The 18,929-nt window shown below is 43.4% G+C and overlaps 1 protein-coding gene across 4 annotated transcripts in view; it reads right to left on the reverse strand.

The window, feature by feature from the left end:
* Positions 1 to 18,929, reverse strand: part of MASP1 (MBL associated serine protease 1) — a 273,190-nt gene that overhangs the window by 41,125 nt on the left and 213,136 nt on the right. For all 4 annotated transcript variants that reach the window (XM_079921548.1, XM_079921545.1, XM_079921546.1 and 1 more), the window contains one exon: positions 13,404 to 13,635. In XM_079921548.1, the coding sequence (XP_079777674.1) occupies positions 13,404 to 13,635 (232 nt within the window). The remainder of the gene's footprint in view (positions 1 to 13,403; positions 13,636 to 18,929) is intronic.

The raw sequence follows: 18,929 nt of genomic DNA on the forward strand, positions 1-18,929 counted from the left end.
CTAATGCCCATAAATAGCTTTTATCTCATAATAGTCACAGAGGCTCTGCTTTTCTGACTGAACTCTGACTGATACAGCCCGGAGCCACAGAAATGACCTCAGGCAAATCCAGCAAAAGGACCATCCTGCCAAGTCTAGCCTAAACTTCCGACCACAGAATCAAGAGCAAATAAAATGGATATTGTTTTGGCTACTAAATTTTGGAGTGGTTTGTTGCACAGCAATAGACATGTTATAGGGAGTAAGGAAGTAATCTGGGATAAAGAGAGACACTGACCTTTGTGAACTGAAATTTTGAGAATTAGAGTCTCATGCCGTCTTAGGGCCTTGAAATTTACCTCATTTAACCTCTTATTTTTCTACCACACCCTTGAAAAATTCACACCACCTTTTCACGATCAGTTGCAGAGATGAAAACCTCACTACCTTCCAAGATAGATGAGGCCATTTTGGATTATCTTTGGCTTAGAAAGTTCTTCCCTGGCCCCATAACTGGGAATATAATTGAGGGGAAGATATTCCAATTGTGGAAAAAACTTATGAACAATGATGTTTCTAGCAGTTATATATAATAATAGAAAACTGGAAACAATGTAAATACCCAATTCTAGGGGAACTGTTGCATTAGCATTAGCTTAGTTAAGCAGCTATTAATTATTGCATTAATGGAGAATTTTCAGTGATCTGGAAACATTCTTAGTAGGTTATACTAAGTGAAAAAGCAGGACAAATTGTATATTCAATGTAATTATAACTATGTTGAAAGTATACATTGAAAATAAAAAGTGGAAGGAATTAGAGCAAACAACAATGGCTAGTGAAATGATAGGTAATTTTTCTTTTTCCTGTTTTTCTATTTTAAAAGTATTTTAAAAAGAAATTTGGGCCCACAGCTACTTCCCTCTAGCTTCTACCCAATGGCATAAAATCAGTTGGTTCAGGTCAACCAACAAAGGGAGCACACAGGTGGGGCAGCTGAACCAGCCTGGAAGTTCAGGGCTGGTTTCCAGTCTCTCCATCTCTTATAACCACCTGAGTATTCCCTTCCTCATGGTCATGTATGGAGACCCCCTCATCACTATTTCACTTCCTTCTCTCATTTTTTTCTAGCCCTTGGGTCCCAACAAAGCTGAAAAAGAGGTGAAAATTTTTGCTTTAATTCCACACAAACAATACGGTGAAAAATAAAATTCTGAGAAAACGATCAAGAAACTCGGAACAACTAAAATTCACATATGGCAGGGAGGGTCTCATGTCAGGGAACAGTTTTTGTGATTGTCAAGTCCAAGAGGGACCCAGAGGATGGGGTGTAAGTGGAGGTATGAGGGGAGATAGAAGAGATCCTTGGTGTGAAATTCCTGAAGACTTTAGGGGAAAGAAGAGGAGAGGGAGAGAGGGGGCATGGAGGATTGAACATTTAAGAATGTTTGTGATAAGAACATCTCTGCTCTTTTTTGGTTCTCAAGAGAGTGAGTCAAATTGTGAATTGCTTTCAATTGTGTAAGTTTTCTGTTTTTTTTGGATGTAACCCCTTACTGAGACTGGATCATGTGGGACCTCATCTTTATATAAGTTGCACATGAGTCTTCACCAATTAGTATATGTTAGGAAAATTATTTAAATTCTCTATGTTTTAGGTTACATTGTATTCCCTAAAAGATATGTTCAAGTCCTAACTCTTGGACTTGATTTTATATGGAAATAGTTCTTTGCTTATGAAATTATGTTAAGATGACATCATACTGGATTAGGGTGGACCCTAACCCAATGACTGGTGTCCTTATAAGAAATGGGAAACTTGGACACAGAGACATACACAGAGAGAAGTGTGAAGACAGAGGCAGAGATTGGAGATATGCGGCCGTAGACAGGAATGCCAAGGACTGGCAAACAACCACCAGGCAGCTAGAAGAGGCAAGGAAGGATCCTTCCCTAGAGTCTTCAGAGGAAGCACGGCCCCACCAACACCTTGATTTCAGACTTCTGGCCTCCAGAACTGTGACAGAAGAAGCTGCTGTTATAAACCACCAGGTTAATGGCAATCTGTTATGGCAGCCCTAGGAATTGAATACACTCTGTATATAGGCTTTTCTCATTTGTAAAATAGTGAAAATAATAGTATTTATAAATCGTAGGACTTTGTGAATATGACATGAGTTAATATATGTAAAATATTCAGAAAGTTACCTGAAATATAGTCAGCACTCAGTAAATCAGTGAGAAAAACAGGACCCCTGAGATTCAGCCAACTGAGGTGACACCTTTCTGGACTCCCAGCTAAGTGGGGCATGGGTAATTTCACATATTCAAAGAAGAATTAAGAGACTGAAACCGTCCCTAGATATTCTCTTGTTTCCTGGTTCCACTCTTTCATTCCTAATCTCACTGGGGTCATCAGCACAGACATCTCTTTTTATGAGTCCCCCCAGATCCCAGGCTGATGGGGCAGGCAGGGAACCCAGGGAGACCTTGCAACCTGGCCTCCTCATTTGGCAGGTGGCATCTTAGGTCCCTTTGGCTCTCTGAACTCTACAAGCCTCCTATCAGTCCTGGGAGGTGGGTGACATGGAAAAGATATTATCCTAATTTTATAAGAGAGGACCAGAGTAATTTAAGGGATCTCTGAAAGCTTCCATCCACAAGAGAATAATAGCAAGTCCAGGAATCCCTTTACTTTCCTGTGTGTCAAAGGATTTCTCTAGGTGTGTGAATTTAGGCCAATGATTCAGTGACAGCCCTGGGCCCAGGACCCCTGACTCACAAGTGAGTGCTCTGTGCTCCTGTGGTCGCCTTCACTGCAAGTCTGTCACCCTCCAGGGACTGGGCCAGGGGTTAACAGCTCAAACTGCTACTTTATCCAGGTGCCCAAACTGCAGTTAAATATCATGAGAAGGAGCAAAGTAAAGGTACCAGATGCCAGACAAGAACCTGGGTCTAGAAAAAAAAAGGAGACGTGTGTGTGTGTGTGTGTGTGTGTGTGTGTGTGTGTTTATGTATGTGTGTATTGCATTTCAGAAGCTCTTGAAAGCCATGTAAGTAAAAACAGCACAGCTGGTGGGGTTAAGACTCAAGTTGGCCACATTTGTGAGGGGCTGCAGGTTGTTGCTTCAGTCCTAGATCAAGTCGTTTGGCCATAAAATAATAATGATGATAATAATAATAATAACAATAATAATAATAATTGTAGTAGTAGTGGTAGTAATAATTCCCACCCCCCCCATGTGGAATTTCCAGTTGACAAGGTGTTTTCACCTTCTTTATTTGTTTCTGACGGCTGTCTCGTAATGATTGCACTTCAGGTAGACATTGTGATTCCCCGACCAGAGAGGTGACATGAATTTCCAAGGTCACATAGCCTAGGAGCAGCTGACCTGAGATAAAAATCCAGATGTTCTGACTTCCAGCCTTGTTCAGTAACTGGAATTACAAGACCATAGAAGGTCTGAGATAGAAAGGACATTAAAGGCTACCTATCATCTTCCTCTCTTAGATGGGGAAACTGAGGCTCAGAGAAGTGAAGTAACTGGTTGAAAGTCACATGGCCAGATAATGGCAGAGCTACCATCAGGGCCCAGATATACTGATAGTCCCAGCAAAGTGTTCTTAGACATTTGTTAGTCGGAGTGAAAACCTCCTAACAGAGCTGGGTAAGCCCCTAGGAAGGTATGTATCGTGTACATGCAAATGCTAGACGCCATTAACAGTGTGAGGACCTGAGACCCAGCTGGCAGGTGTTGGAGTCCCCGAATCCCTCTGCTACCAGGAGGATTGCCCAGTCGCTAGGAGGGCTCTGGGCAGAAAAGGAGACGGTCTCTAGGCAGCAGAGCACGGGGAGAAGAAAGAGCTGGTTGGGGAGGGGTGGCCGCGAGCTTGGGAAGCAAGCATCCCGCAGGTGGGAAACTGGAGGCGCCTGGCATCTCAGTGCGGCAGGGCTGGGGGGGCGTGGGTGGGAGCGTCTGGGAATCATGGCTGGGAAGGGGGGCCAGGAAGGGCTTTACTCTCATTGGCCCGTGAATGGCTTAAACTCCCCATTCACCCCTTCTGTGACTTCAGAGCCAGGCCCATTCACATGCAAATACCCTCTGGGACCGGGAAGCTGAGCCCCAGAAGGTTCAGGACAGGAAAATAGCCTGGGGACAGGCAAAAACAAAGCCTTGTTGTGTTCTTCTCCTGCAGAGGCAGCCTGGCTCCAGGTCGGTCACAGTCAGCACTGGGGTGAAAGCAGTGATTAAGTAAGTGCTGAGCGGAGAGAAGGGACCCGCCACGGGCCAGCGTCTCCAGGCACTTTCCAGGAATGTGCAAGCCGGTATGTCCCTCCGCTACTGCCCAGGACCCTGCCCTCCCCAGCCCGAATGCACATCCTCAAATCTTGGAAAATTTTCAAGAGAGCTAGAATAGGGACCAAAAGACCTGGCTTCTGGTTACCGCCCTGCCACTCACATGTGTCACTTTAACCTCCCCAGGCACTGGTGCCCTGGAGCTGGCTCTTACCAACTTACAGGGGCCAGTTGTCAACTTTTCAGGGATTTTTGTGATGCTGTTGTTAAACACAGCCATCGTGAAAAACTGTTTCATAAATTTACAATTAAATAAATTATATTAAAAAGAAATAAATTATATAAAAACTCATCATCTCCTAACTATTCTATCATTTTACTATTATCTCAGCACTTGAGTTTACTAATGTCTAGAATATCTGAGTGGTGAATAGAGAGCTACTGAGGTATCTCTTCTCTGCCCTCCCAACCCACCCCCCAGTCCAGACCAGGCTGTTGATCATTGATGAGTGCACCACTGGGTTCAGCCTCAGTTTTCACAAACATACTCGGTGGACCTTAATTCTATCCTCTAAGAGTCAGGAGGTCAAATGACACTTGGGTGGGAAAGCAGCTTGTAAAGTCTGCCATTGCCTGTGCGCATTAGGCAGGGATCCTATTTCCCAGGCCCCCTGGTGATGGGGCTCCCACCTGTACCTCTGTCTTCATCTCCCATCCCTGTCCCTCCTGCTCCAGCCACACTGCCAACCTTGCTCTGCTTCAAACACACCAGGCACGTTCCCACTAAGGTCTTGGCTGTTCTTTCTGGTTGGGATGCTTTTCCCCAGAAAGCTACATGGCTGACTTTCTCAACTTCTTCAAGTCTTTGCTCAAATGTCACCCTTTCAACAAGGACCACCTTGATCAACATGTTTCAGTGGTAACATGCACCCCACCTCACGTGGACCCTCTTTACCCTGCTCTGTTTCACTTCTTTGCCTGTCACCTTACTACTCATTATATAATTAACCTGTGGATTGTGTTTAGTGTTTATTGTCTGTTCCCCCCAGTGTCATGTAAGCACCCAGCCGACCGGCACTTCTGTCTTGATTACCACTATACCCCAAGCTCTAGTAAATGGTAGGCATTCAATGAATATTTGTTGAAAAAATGAATACCTCCCCTTCCCTACTTTTTCTTCTATGAGCACATCAAAGCAAATTCAAGCCCTGCTTTTTACTAAGGTGTGTCTGAGAGTGGCCTGTGTACACATAAGCACACAGATTTGCACACCGGGGCACCTATTCCCCAGAGCACTCCCACCTCACACTCACCCACACTTGCCCACATTCTCTGCCCCAGCGCTGGGAACCTTCCTTCTGTTTTCCATCACCCCAGAGCCTGTGCTGTTTGTACTTCCTTCATAAAATAAGCTTTTGTCACGCTTTTTCTGAAGCTCATTTTCACTTCCTGATTCTTCTGAATCAGCTAGAATGGATTTGGAAACCTGGTATCTCTGGAGTGAAGAATTCCACTAGGGAATACAATTGAAATTCATGAGAAATATTTACCCATTCCTCTTTTCCCTCAGGGGCAAGGCCTCCTGTCTACTCCCAGAGAATGAACAGAGCTTCCGCAGTAGTTGAAGGTCGAGGGCACGTTCAGAGTAAACACAGAGCACTGCACAGAAATTAGGAGTCCGGGTTCAGAGGAGTCAGTCTTTGAGCAGGGCCATGGGAGGGACTTATCTGTCAATTACACAGCAGGATGAAGACTGACCCAACGAGGTCTGGGAAGGGAGCATCAGGGCTGGAAGGGCTTAGAGAGGCCAGCCAGTCCAATTTCCTCATTGGGCAGATGGAGAAACTGAGGCCCAGAGCAGACAAGTGACTTGCCCAATGTCTCAGCAGGAGTCAGTGGCTGATCTCTAGACCAGAGCCCTTTCCTTTATGCTTACCACCAGGAGATTTTTGCTTTTTCCTGTTCTGCCCCCAGGGCTGTGCTCACTACTAGAAATAAACACAGACATAGGCCCTGAACCCCTGGGGCTGACAGTCTAGTGCAATGTCCTTGAGTTCACCATTAGACATGTGTACCACAAACAGATAAATTGAGCACTTTCCCAACCTTCATAGCTCAGACTCCAATTTTTATTTATTTATTTATTTTTTCGGTACGCGGGCCTCTCACTGTGGCGGCCTCTCCCGTTGCGGAGCACAGGCTCCGGATGCGCAGGCTCAGCGGCCACGGCTCACGGGCCCAGCCGCTCCGCGGCATGTGGGATCCTCCCGGACCGGGGCACAAACCCGTGTCCCCTGCATCGGCAGGCGGACTCTCAACCACTGTGCCACCAGGGAAGCCTGTTCAGACTCCATTTTTATGAATTTTTTTTTTCTCTCAATGTCAGAATAAAAGAGAAAGTTCTTTAACAAAATCTAGACAACACAGGAACCCTCAGGGTCCTTCAGTTTTACAAGATTTTACTAAATTTCTCTTATAGCCAGGAAGCATATCAAAATCCTGAAATCCCTACCAGGATAAAACTTGTTCTGAGAAGGGCCAAATGGAGAAACACAATCATGACTTAGGAGTAAGAAGAACAAGGATTGAAACCTGGCTTTGCTCTCAAGTCCTGGACCACAAATGCACTTAAGCTCTTGATGCTCAGTATCCTTTCCTGTGAATTAGATGTAGTAATCCCGGCTCTCCCTAGTCCATGAGAATCAAAGGAGGCAATACATCAGAAAGTGCCACAAACTTGTGTCACGACAAATGAATACACAGGAGAAATAAACAGCCTCTTGCATTTGATTAGTCCTTTCAGAGTACTTTTCCACAAATTGCCTGAAAAACTGAGTGATATGTGCAAGGTCATAGGCAGCCAGTTAGTGGTAAAGTCAGAGCAGATGAGAAAACGGACACTCATTGAGCATCTGGTGATACCAGCAAGCACTTTAGTGCTCACACCCTTGCCATCATTACCACTCTAATAATGCTTACTGAACTAATTACATAGGTGTTGGGCATATGTCAATACAGCATTTACCTCACTTGACATTCACAATAAGCCCAAGAGATAGGCATTACTGTTATCCCTATTTTACAATAAATAGTGGAGGCAGGATCTGACTCTAGGTCTGAGTGACTCTAGAGGCTGAACTCCAAACCACTGAACATGTTTGCCTTTTGCAGTACTGATTTCACTCATAGCCATCATTTCATTTAAACTCTTGCATAAACTGCAAGGAAGGTACTGTATCATTGAGTCTTTTTTTTTTTTTTTTTGGTACCAATCACAAAACCAATGCTTAGGGAGATCAAGAAGTTTAGGGAATTACACTGTTAAATTCCTCTTTACCCTTCAAGACTTATCTCAGACATTAATTATTTCCAAAGCTTTTCTTGAACACCCAGAAATGATCACTCTACAACTTATATACTGCCCCATACTCTTGTGTTACTCTGCCCAGTTTTAGCTTATTAATTATGTACTCGTCTTATGACACACTATGAAATCATGAGTTCTTGGAGGGCAGGTACTGTCTTACTCATCTTCATGGGGCCTGTCTTTGGTGCAGTGTCCAACTTATGGTAGATTTTCAATAAAATTCTTAGACTTCATTCCATAGACAGCGGAGAACAATCGAAAGGTTTTGAGAGTTGCACAGTCAAAGCAATGTTTAAGAAGATCTCTCTGGACACATGTAGAGGGTGGACCGGTTGGGGAGAGACCCACAGCTGGTAGACATTTAGGATGGTATTGCAATAAACTAGGCAAGAGGAATAAGAACTGGAACTAAAGGGCTAAAGTGGAGACAATGGAAGAAATGTTTAATGTATCAAGAATATAAGAGGAGAAAAGTGATGTTATGTCATATGAGCATTTAACAGATGCCAGCTGAGCTATATGCACTCAATAAAAGAAGGGGAAAGAGAGAAAGAGGAAAAAGCCAAATGCAGGCTTTTATTATCTCCTTTTCCAATGAACAGATACCATGAAGTGGACTTGACAATAAGATGTGTGAATCTGCTGCTCCCTTGGTGGTTCTGGTTTCTGAGTACCTTTTTCAGTAACTATAGCTCCAGGGCTCACTTCTCAGCACAAGTCAAACTACTTCATCTGATGCTCAACTAAAGGAATGATATAATTTGTTGCATTTCTGGGAAAAAAAGTCTCTTCTGGACATTCTAAAAGACAGTGCTCTACTATATTTAAGAGAGTAAGTTTGACTATAGACAGTATTTGCCTTACATTACACTTAAAAACCTAGGCATCCATAAGGTGGGGGACTCCACTGTCACTTAATATTTTTAAAAGAAGAAAAGAAAAGACTGAGAGTTTTGAGATATAAATTCTGGTCCCCGTGTGACCTTGGCCAATGAATTGCCCTTTCCAGGGCTTCAGCATGATGATCATGAAGTTGAATCATGATTCCTGAGGTCTTAGATACATAGAATATCAGGGCTAGGTGGACCTTAGAGAACATCTGGTTCAACTCCCTGTATCTGAGACAGGAGGAAAGAGTCCACTCTAAAAGCAATCACTTGCCCAGGGTTACTTAGTTAGTAGAGAATGGCCACAAGAATCTAGGCCTCCAGTTTCCTGGCCAGTGTCTGTGCTCTGCCCCTCGCCTACAGCATTAACCAGCTGTGATTCATATGTCTCATCTGTGCACTGTAGGAATCCACACATTGCAGCCACATTCCAAGGAAGCAAATCCTGTCGTGCAGATGTGCATGTGCCTTGAAGACCAAAGACTGCGGGAAGTCAGGCTGGAGAGGAATTTTCATAAAATGAGAGCATCCAGACCACAGCCTTGGGGTCCTGCCCTTCTTCAAGCTGCTGATGTGCAGTGTCAGCAATTCCGTCATCATCACCCTGATGGGCCAGGGTGGGAAGGGCAGTCTGTGGACTGCGGCTGGGCTGAAAGGATTCCTGTGAACTGGACGGTCCTTTAAACCCACTCCCAGGCCTGCCAGGGGAATTCAGTCACAGAATGAAAGAGCCTCAAAACAGGGGATATTATCCCATCAGACGGAAATGAGTGATATTCCAAGTTCCTTGGAAAAGGACAGCACTGGCATGATATATTTACAAGTTTTCTTCAAATGACATGTCACTAAGGCAACTCCAGCAGACTATAGTCTCTTACTGGAGTGCTTATGGCCACGGAACTTCAAGAAGTGGCCGCTGTGACATATTATTACCGTTCTCTGGCATTATCCTAACTAGGATAATGAGGGTTTGGGGGGTCATCTGGAAAGCTCTGGCAAGGAGAATGAAGATTAAAATTCTGGAATTTAAGGGACCTTAGGGATCATCTCATTCTACTCCTCATGGAACAGATGAAAAGACAGAATTTTGTAGCGGGGTACTGACTTATCCAAGGGTGGCATGGCTGGCATGCTCATGCTTCATTCAGATGAAAAGGGAAGAGCCTCCTTCTCATTCATAGCCAGGAAAGCCACATATTCTGGGGGTGGAAGGTTAGGGAGAGAACACAATTAGGAAAAGACAACGGGTTTCGACTATATGTTGAAGGCTTCTGGGTTTTAGGGTTCACAGGTGAGAGTACTAGTCTTGTCCCTGAATTGGGAACTTAAGGAGTATTCAAGCTGTAATTCCTGCAAGGTGTGACCTTCAGGGGGACCAAGAAGGTTGAGTGAGCAGAGTGAGCTTCTGAGCCACCTTCAACCCTAGCAGCCTCACTTCTGTTTCCTATATCAGGACTACTAGAAGATTTTTAAGAAGAAAATGTCCACTAGGGAGAAAATATTTGAAAAACAACAATAACAACAATGACATGGGACTAGGTGGGTCTCCAGAGGGCCCCTGTGGCCTGACATCCTATGAGTTCTTGAGTCCAGGAGGGGAACTCTGCCGGGCACATGTGGGCAAGGACACAGGGCCTGTCTCCACATGAGCACTAGTCATCAGCTGACCAGGGTGCAGCGTCCTGTGAAGGAAGGCCTGCTCAGGCCCCATGGCTACTAGAACCTCTGCAGGGAGGCCAATGCTAGTGCTGGGATGGCATTCTGGAAGGAAGTGGGCTGTGCAAGCCCAAGCAAAGTAATACCTCTCTGTCCAATATGCTAATCTCTTCTTCTAAAGGAACTGGAAAAATGTATTGGAATCAGAGAAGCAAGGACTGTCGGGCACTTCAGGTAGGCAGCTCAGTCTCTGTGTTGCCTCACACAGACTGTTTCTTTGCTATGCTCAGAGGTCATAAGTCTAATTTTGGAGCAGAGAGAGTGCTAAAAGATTGCCTTTTCTACTCCAGATCATTTGGGAGTTAGTGGCAGATCTGGGACTAGAACAGGCATTTCCTGAATCCCAGTCAAGAAACCAGGATGATGCTGCCCTTCCAGAGGGCCTAGTCCCATCTCCTTGGGCTTTCAGGAAGGTATCTCACCACCCTAGATAGAAACCATCAATCAAATTCCAAAATATTCTCCAACCAGAAAGGCCAAACTTTGGGTAGAAATTTCAGTGTCCTTAATTCAGTGTCGGAAGAGGTCTTCACAGTCTATTGTTGCCCTTGAAAAGTATCATTTTTTTCCGCTACAAAGTGTAGCTGATGTCAACCCTTTAATCTGCCTTGCCAGGAGACTCAATTTATTGGGGGGCAAAGGAATGAGTTAAATCCTCTATTGTGTGTTTATCATCTCGATAAAGGAGTCCTAACAAGGTCAAACCTGGCATCCATATAAATAAGAGGAAAACTTGTGAGAAATGATTGAATATGAATTGAGAGTGAATTCTTAGGGTGGAGGCAGGGAGGAATAATGAAAATAAGTCATTGTCACAGCTAAAGAAAAAAATTCTAATTTCTGTGGTCTTGAGGCCTCAGCTACTAATAAAGGCAAGTGTTTCCGCTGGCAAAATTTCTAGATGATTGACATAGTTGAAAGTAGAGAAAAAAGCAGTTAGGAAGTTCACATCTAGCCTTGTCTAAATCTATGGAATTTACTCTTCTATTAAGTCACTGTTTGGTCATTTTCCTTCTGCTAAGTTCACTCTCCAACCTAAATATTTGAGAATACCATGGTTGTACGGTGAGCATCAGCTAGGGGAATGGGCTGGGGGATTCTGCTAACCTAATGTCCCCTACCCATAATGCATCTGGGATCCTGGAGTTTGGTTCTGCCAGAGGCTAGATTATGTCCTAGAAGACATAACTAACCTGTTTGTTAGAAATTTCAATTTAGGATGATAAACACTTCGGATCTTGGTGAATACTCTCTGCTTGATCCTTGCGAGTCTGAGAAGTTGACTCCATTTTCAATGAATTTATAGAAACTGTCTGTCAATCTAGATTACCAAGCCACATCATCTCCTAGAGCAGCCAGTTTTACCTTTTCTCATTCTTTTTGTCAATCTTTTATTGTCATTACTCTTTTTCATCTTGTGCAATTGCTATTTTTCTAGGCTCATCTCTCTTTTTAAGGGACTAGATTTTTGTGTCCTTAAATTCTCACAGTTTCTAGCACAGGGCATTCAAAGATGGGCAGCATCACACAGAGAGAGCAATGGTTCTCAAATGGAGAGATTTTGCTCCCCTGGGGGTATTGATAACTGCTGGAGACATTTTTGGTTGTCACAACTGGAGTGGGAGTGCTATTGGCATCTAGTGAGTAGAAGCCAGGAATGCTGCTAAAGACCCTACCATTCGCAAAACAGCTTTCTTCAGCAAGTAATTGTCTGGCTCAAAATGTCAACAGTGTTAAAATTGAAAAACTGTCACGGAGCACCAATTTTAGAACGTTTTCAGTCACAGAAAATGTGCTTTAAATGGGATACTTGATGCATATCCAACATATATAATTAGCAACACCCACCATTTAAAATGAGTTAATCAGGGTAGGGGTTCACAGCCCCACTTACCAGGCCTCTGCCCCACCCCATCCCACTGCTCTTTTCAGCCCCTGCAGTATCCTAGGGCTCAGTGTAGTACAGCTTGTGAGCAGTTTGGTGGAGCCAAAAGAACATGGTATTGAAAGTCACAAGACATGGGTTTGGAACCCTGATCCATCACTTACTAGCTGTACAACGTTGGGTGAGTTGCTTCACCTTCTTGGGGTTGTTTCTTTGTCTGTAAATGGGACAGTAGTACCTGTCTCATAGGATTGTTTTAAAGGTTGAATGAGATTTTAAGTGTAAATCACCTTGTCAACTCACTTCTTTGCTGTTGATCAAACATTCTGGTAAATACAAGGTTAACTCTTGCTGAATTACAGGCTGTGGAAAAATGAGACTATACTAATACCAAAAATATAGAAAGCCTACTCTAGGGTGGTTTGATGAGAACTTCTTCCAGGAAACCAGAGAGAGTTTATAAAGTAGGTTCTTAGGTCTTCACATCTTTTTGAACCAGATACAACCTTAATAAGTGTCATCTCTCAGAAGTACTTTAACCTTTCTTAGCTCCACTTTTAAAAGAGAACAGCTCCCCACCCATGGCATTGTTTGTGGGCTCTCCTTAAATTCTGGGAAATGTTGTTTTGATGTTGTAATCATTTTCTGCTCCTCTTCCATTTGTCTTTTACATCCATCTGTGTAGTGACCCCCCACTGTTGCCCATACTCTTTGTTGATAAAATCCAAACTCTTTAGCATCATATTCAAGGCCCTTCAGAATCTCATCCCAATCCAACCTTCCAACTTCACCTCCTACTCTCCGCTGCGGCATACGCTACACTTCCCAAACACTTGATCATTACCTAGGGAACAGGTCAACGCTTTCTAATGCCTCAGCTTTGGATATAATGCTAGCTTACTCTGATTAATGCTGACTCTGGGGTATCTGCCCTTTTCTGCTTGTTGAATTAAAGGTGACATTGGAGCAGAGATTAGAGGAGACGTTAAAGACTTTGAGATCAGAAAGGAAAAGGTAAGGCTGTGTTTGGCTGAGTCACACTTTGCCAGTTTCAGTTTCCCTCAAGGTCTTTTCTAGGTCTTCCTACTCAGCCTGCACCTAGCATGCCACCCCCAACCCTCCTTCATAATGTTATAACATTGTAATGTCTCCCTCACTGGACTGCCAGCCTGGGTGGTAAACACAGCATCTAATTCATCTAAGCTCCTCTAACTCCCAGCAGATTCTCCCGTAGAGAACCTGGCCCAGGTAGGGAACATTAGGGGTCTCACCTTCACATAGTCGTATTCACAAAGGTAAGAGGATTCCAAGTTGAAGTGCATGAAGTAAAGCTTGATCCGAAATCCCTCTGGGACAGTGATATTCCACGTCACCTCTGAATCACTTGGATAAGAGTCTGGATAGCCAGGTGACTGAATCTGGCCAAACATATTGTTAAGCTCCACTATGTGGGCCAAAGCCTTCAACAAGGAGAAGCACAGAGCATGAGAGAGAAGGAGCCACCTGAAAGACATGAATGGATTTACTTACATTCACAGACACTGGTCCTTGCCATTTAGCTAAATCAACAGCCAGGAGAACAAGTTCTCAGCATGTCTCTGCCACTGACCTGCTGTAATTACTTCGTCCTTATGGGTCTTGCTTACCCAGCCTATAATACTGGAGGGCGGTAACTTGATTTTAAAGGTTGCTTCCAGTTGTGCTCTTTTTAAAGATTTGATAATAGTATTAAACTTTCCCAGAAAATACCATATTTGGGACTCTGAGGCATATCATTTTTTGGTTGAAAATATAAATTTCATAGTTAGGTAAAAGCTGGTATCATTTCTTTAGCTTAGCTTCATTTAAGAATCATAAACTCTTGATTCAATTTTCTAAAAAGTAAGTAACAGTAACATGGTAATACTGAGATAAGACTTATACTCAATGATGGGATCTGTAGTACCTAAAACAAATTTAACAAAATCAATCAAGAAATGCAAAATTTTGAATTAAGAAGGAATGAGCAAAACAAGGTTTTTCCTTTTGGCAAGTGTTTTTATAAAAGGATCAAAAACATACAGTTTATTTCCAGCTGCAGGAATGAGAGATGATGGACTGTGAAAAGAGTTGCATAAGGGGCACGGGAAATTCAACAAAACTTGCAGAATACACCAAAGTGGCTGATGCAATAATGAGGCAGAATGTCCAAGGCTTGTCAAAAACCTAATGGTCGGGCTTCCCTGGTGGCGCAGTGGTTGAGAGTCCGCCTGCCGATGCAGGGGACATGGGTTCGTGCCCCGGTCCGGGAAGATCCCACATGCCGCGGAGCGGCTAGGCCCGTGAGCCATGGCCGCTGAGCCTGCACATCCGGAGCCTGTGCTCCGCAACGGGAGAGGCCACAGCAGTGAGAGGCCCGCGTACCGCAAAAAAACAAAAACAAAACCAAACAAACAAAAAACCTAATGGTCAGTACACAGGACAACCAAGGCATCTACTAGATTGCTCCCCCTGTGAGACTCAAGGACCTTGAACTCAAACATCCCAATCCTGGCTCATCGACTTCTCCCTTAAATACTATATGTTCTGCTTCCTATGGCTTGGGAACCCCTCTGCTTCTCTCCAGCCAATTAATTTAAATGTTCTTATCTGGACTGTTGCTATTTCATCCTAACTGATCTCCCTGGCTACCACTTCATACCATTCAGCAATCTTCCGCCAAATTTGATTTTCTAAAACACAGATGTGTCCACACTGCTCCACTGTGCCTGCAGGGCAAAGCATCTGCTACCGGGATGGCTGATAAGCCCTTTTTGATCTAGTGCTGATTTACCTGTCCAACTTCATCTCATAGCAGCCATGCCGAGGCAGATCGTTCTGGGAGCATGCCATGCCCATCCAGGCCTTGGTCCCACTGCACATGCCCTGCTCATTCCTCACCTGGTTGTCTTATTTATCTTCCACCATCCAGCTCAAAGCTTTCCAAGATACCACAGAGTATCCTTCACTCCAGATTCCAGCTCCCTGTACATGCTTCCAATTGGAGCACTGCTTTAGGCACAGTCCCTGAAGTTAGGTGTATTTGGGTTCAAATCCCAGTTCTCTTACTTACTGGCTGTGAAACCTTGGGTAATTAGTCTCTGAGCTCAGGTTTCCTCAAATGTAAAATGAAGATTATAATCTCTAATTTACAGAGCTCACATGAACATTGGAGATGATGTATGTGAAAGACCTAATATAAAGCCTGGTATATAAGAGATGATGAATGAATGAACGAATGAATGAACGAAAGCATGAAAGTGGGGCCAGAGTCTTATATAGCCTAAAAAGTAACTTCTGGGAAATTATACCAGCGTCTTAAGATTAAGATACAATTTGGCTAATCAGGAAGTTGTTTCTCCCCAAGCTGCCCCACGCTGCTCAGTAAACAGATGCACATACGTTTATATATGCACACGTATGAATTTTTGAGTGTGCAAACACAATGAGATAACTACAATGAGATTATCTAGCTGTCATATAATATTTACATAAAAGGTAAATATGTAAGTGCAAAATGGCCTACAAGGGTGTCAGTAGGATATTAACAGTAATTATCTCTGAAGTGGTAATATGAGTGTTTTTAATTTTACTTTTATGTATATAAAATGTTCAGATGTGTCTAGAAGGGCCTTGTGCTATTTTTTCAATTAAAAAAAAATAGTTATTTAAATTTTTTCCAAGGCCCCTGCAATAGCAACATGTGAGATGCAACTAAGGAAACAAAATGTTTTAATCCAATTGCCAGGGTCAATATTTTTATAAACCAATCTGTGGAGGAGAGAGAAGGGGAGGCACAGGTCCAAGCTCTCTCGTGAACTAGTAGGAAAGCTTGAGTCTAGAAACCCTGGCTTGCAGGGCTCAGGCAGCCCCACTTTCAAGTGAGGAAATATACTGATGGTACCCGGGCTAGGAGTTCTGGTTCAGTTCCGCTTGGGGAGGGGAGAGCACTGGTCTTAGGTTGGAATAGCTGGATTCAAGTCCAGACTTTGACTTTATTTATCTGACCCATCTTGGGGAAGTCACGTAAGGTCTCCCTCTCAGTTTCTTCGTTCTTTAATTGGTGACAATAATGACATCCCCCGGGGCTGCTATCAGAATAAAGGACGATTGGAAAATAAGTACTTTGTTAACTGTCCAGCCCTAGGCAAACATTAGTTATGATTACTCCATCATGCTGCTTCCCGAAAAGCAGGGGTTAGGAATGAGCTTTGGATCCCCCAACTGGACCTCCCTGCAATAGCGACACCCAGATTATGTAAGGCTGAAAGGTCAACTTTCTCCATATCTGCTTTTTCCAGACCACATGGAGGAGACTCTGAGCTTCCTAATGCTGCTTCTGTCAAGGGCTGGCCCAGGCTAACGGCTCCATCTATCCTCAGAGGCCCAGGACCATGTGTAGTAGGCAACTGGTCATCGTGGGAGGAAGGCCTGTGAAGCTTTCTGTTCTATTTTGTTTGCATCTCAAAACAGTTTTAAACATATGAAACAAATCTCTCTTTTCACATAATAAGCCTGAGCATATGCTTGCTTGCTTGCTTTCAGGGCTGCAAATTAAAGAATGTAAGTGGCAGCTTTCATTTCCCATCACACTCTGAATGTTTTTGGCTTCTTATCCACCAGGCACCGGCTGTACAAATTCTGACACCTGCTATCTATTCTCCAACTAATCAAAAAGTTTAATTACATTTGCTTGAAATGTCAAAAGTAATATATAATGCCAGGATTTCCTAAGCTCTACTGTAGGAGCAAGCTCTCAGGAATGCCTTAAAAAATGCCGGCATATATCCATGGTTGTGGAATGAGTAGCACTTTCTATCCTTTCCATTCACTCCTCACTTCAACCTACACTACACCCAGACTGTTTTGGGGTAGAAGAGTTGAAATGGACTATATAGATCCCTTTGACAACACCCGTACTTGACAGATGACGAAAAGGATACCCCAAGAGGTGACATGTCATGCCCAATACCATATGGCGAATTAGCTTCAACAGAAGAAGGGAATAACAAAAGCTCACAGAGGATGCTGGGTCCATGCCCATATCATGCCCAGGCATCTGGCCAAAGCAATTAATCCTGTGAAAAATAATTTAAAAACCCGTAGCTTTATGTGAAAATTAAAAAAAAAAATAATACCAAAGCTCCTCCCCCGCAGATTTTAGTTTAATTGGTCTGGAGTGAGGCCTGGTCATTGACATTTTTTTTTTTTTTTTTTTTTTGCGGTACACGGGCCTCTCACTGTTGTGGCCTCTCCCGTTGCGGAGCACAGGCTCCGGACACGCAGGCTTAGCTGCTCCGCGGCATGTGGGATCTTCCCGGACCGGGGCACGAACCCGTGTCCCCTGCATCGGCAGGCGGACTCTCAACCACTGCACCACCAGGGAAGCCCTGACGTTTTTTAAAGCACCACAGATGCTTCTAATGTGCAGCTAGGATTGAGAGCCGCTGGTGTAGAATAATATACTTGGTTGACAGTCTGGCAAAATACAGTAGAAAAACATCCTGAACTTGGAGCCTAAAGATCCAAATTTGGGTCTGGGCTTTTTCAAGATCATCAGTGTGGCTCTGGGCAAGTTGCTAAACTCTTTTATCCTCACTTCTCCATAAATCCTACCTCATCCAAAATCTGAAGACCAGATGAGACAGTGCCTATGAAAGGGCTTTGCAAACTCTGAACTGTTGTGTCTATGTGAGGGAAGACCTTTTATAGACTTCTAGTGGAGCACTTTTCCAGTAGTAGTTTTGCTATTGAACAACTGAATTCAATTCAGCTAATATTTATTGCATGCCTAATAGGAAACAGACATTATGCTAGGTACTAGGCATACAAAGATGAACATGCCATAGATCCTATTCCTTAAGGAACACTCAGTCTTGGAAGAGGAGGTGGACATTTCAACAAAGAGGTATTAAGAAAGGTAGCTCCCAAGGACAGAGATATCACAAAGGAGAAGATGCTGACTCTGGGGATACTGGGCAGGGAAGAGGAGGTGATGTATGAGCCAGCTTGAACAATCGGGTCCTCTAGAAATAGGAGAAATAAGAGAGAGAGCTATTCTGGCTTAAGGGATCAGCAAATACCAAGATACAGAACTGATCGTCGGCCTTGTAGTTTGTTATGGCTGGGGCACTGGGTGGTAGGGTGAGATTTGAATAGTGGACAGATCAATCAAATTGTCATTCCATGTAGATGGGCATAAATCTCCTCTCTTTTAGGAGAAAGGAAAATGAAGTTAGATAGCAGATTTAACATTACAATGGATTTAGAAAGAAGAGAATGATTGGATTAACCTTAAAGACCTGATTATCTCTCTAAACCACAGGTAATCTGAGTTCAAAGAGTTAACATAGCCTGAAGCCCCTCATTGGCCCCAGACCCTGAAAAGTTGCTAGGTGACTTTGCAGAAGAGAAACAAATAGAAACCCTTTTCCAATTGAGAAGAAAATTAACGGGAAAAGATGTTTAGAGGCAACACATCTGCAGAGTGTTTTTTTTTTTCTTTTTTGTATTTTTAACAGTATTAACACTTATAAGTAGTAAAAGTAATTATGGTGGTCGGATTTTGACACTTGGAGAGAAAAACTTACAAGGAATGTCTGGTAACAAGCATCAAGTAACTCTAAGTCTAGGCTGAGGAATGGGGAATATTGAAGAGCTTGGAAACAATTAGAATTTAAAGTCCTAGTTTCAGAACTCCAAAGACTCTTTTTTTTTTTTTTAATTTCAATTTGTAATATTCCTTTAAGAGCCATTTGGTGCAATTCATAGCCTGATTC

Source organism: Stenella coeruleoalba (assembly GCF_951394435.1).
Source record: "Stenella coeruleoalba genome assembly, chromosome: 5".
NCBI lineage: Eukaryota > Metazoa > Chordata > Mammalia > Artiodactyla > Delphinidae > Stenella > Stenella coeruleoalba.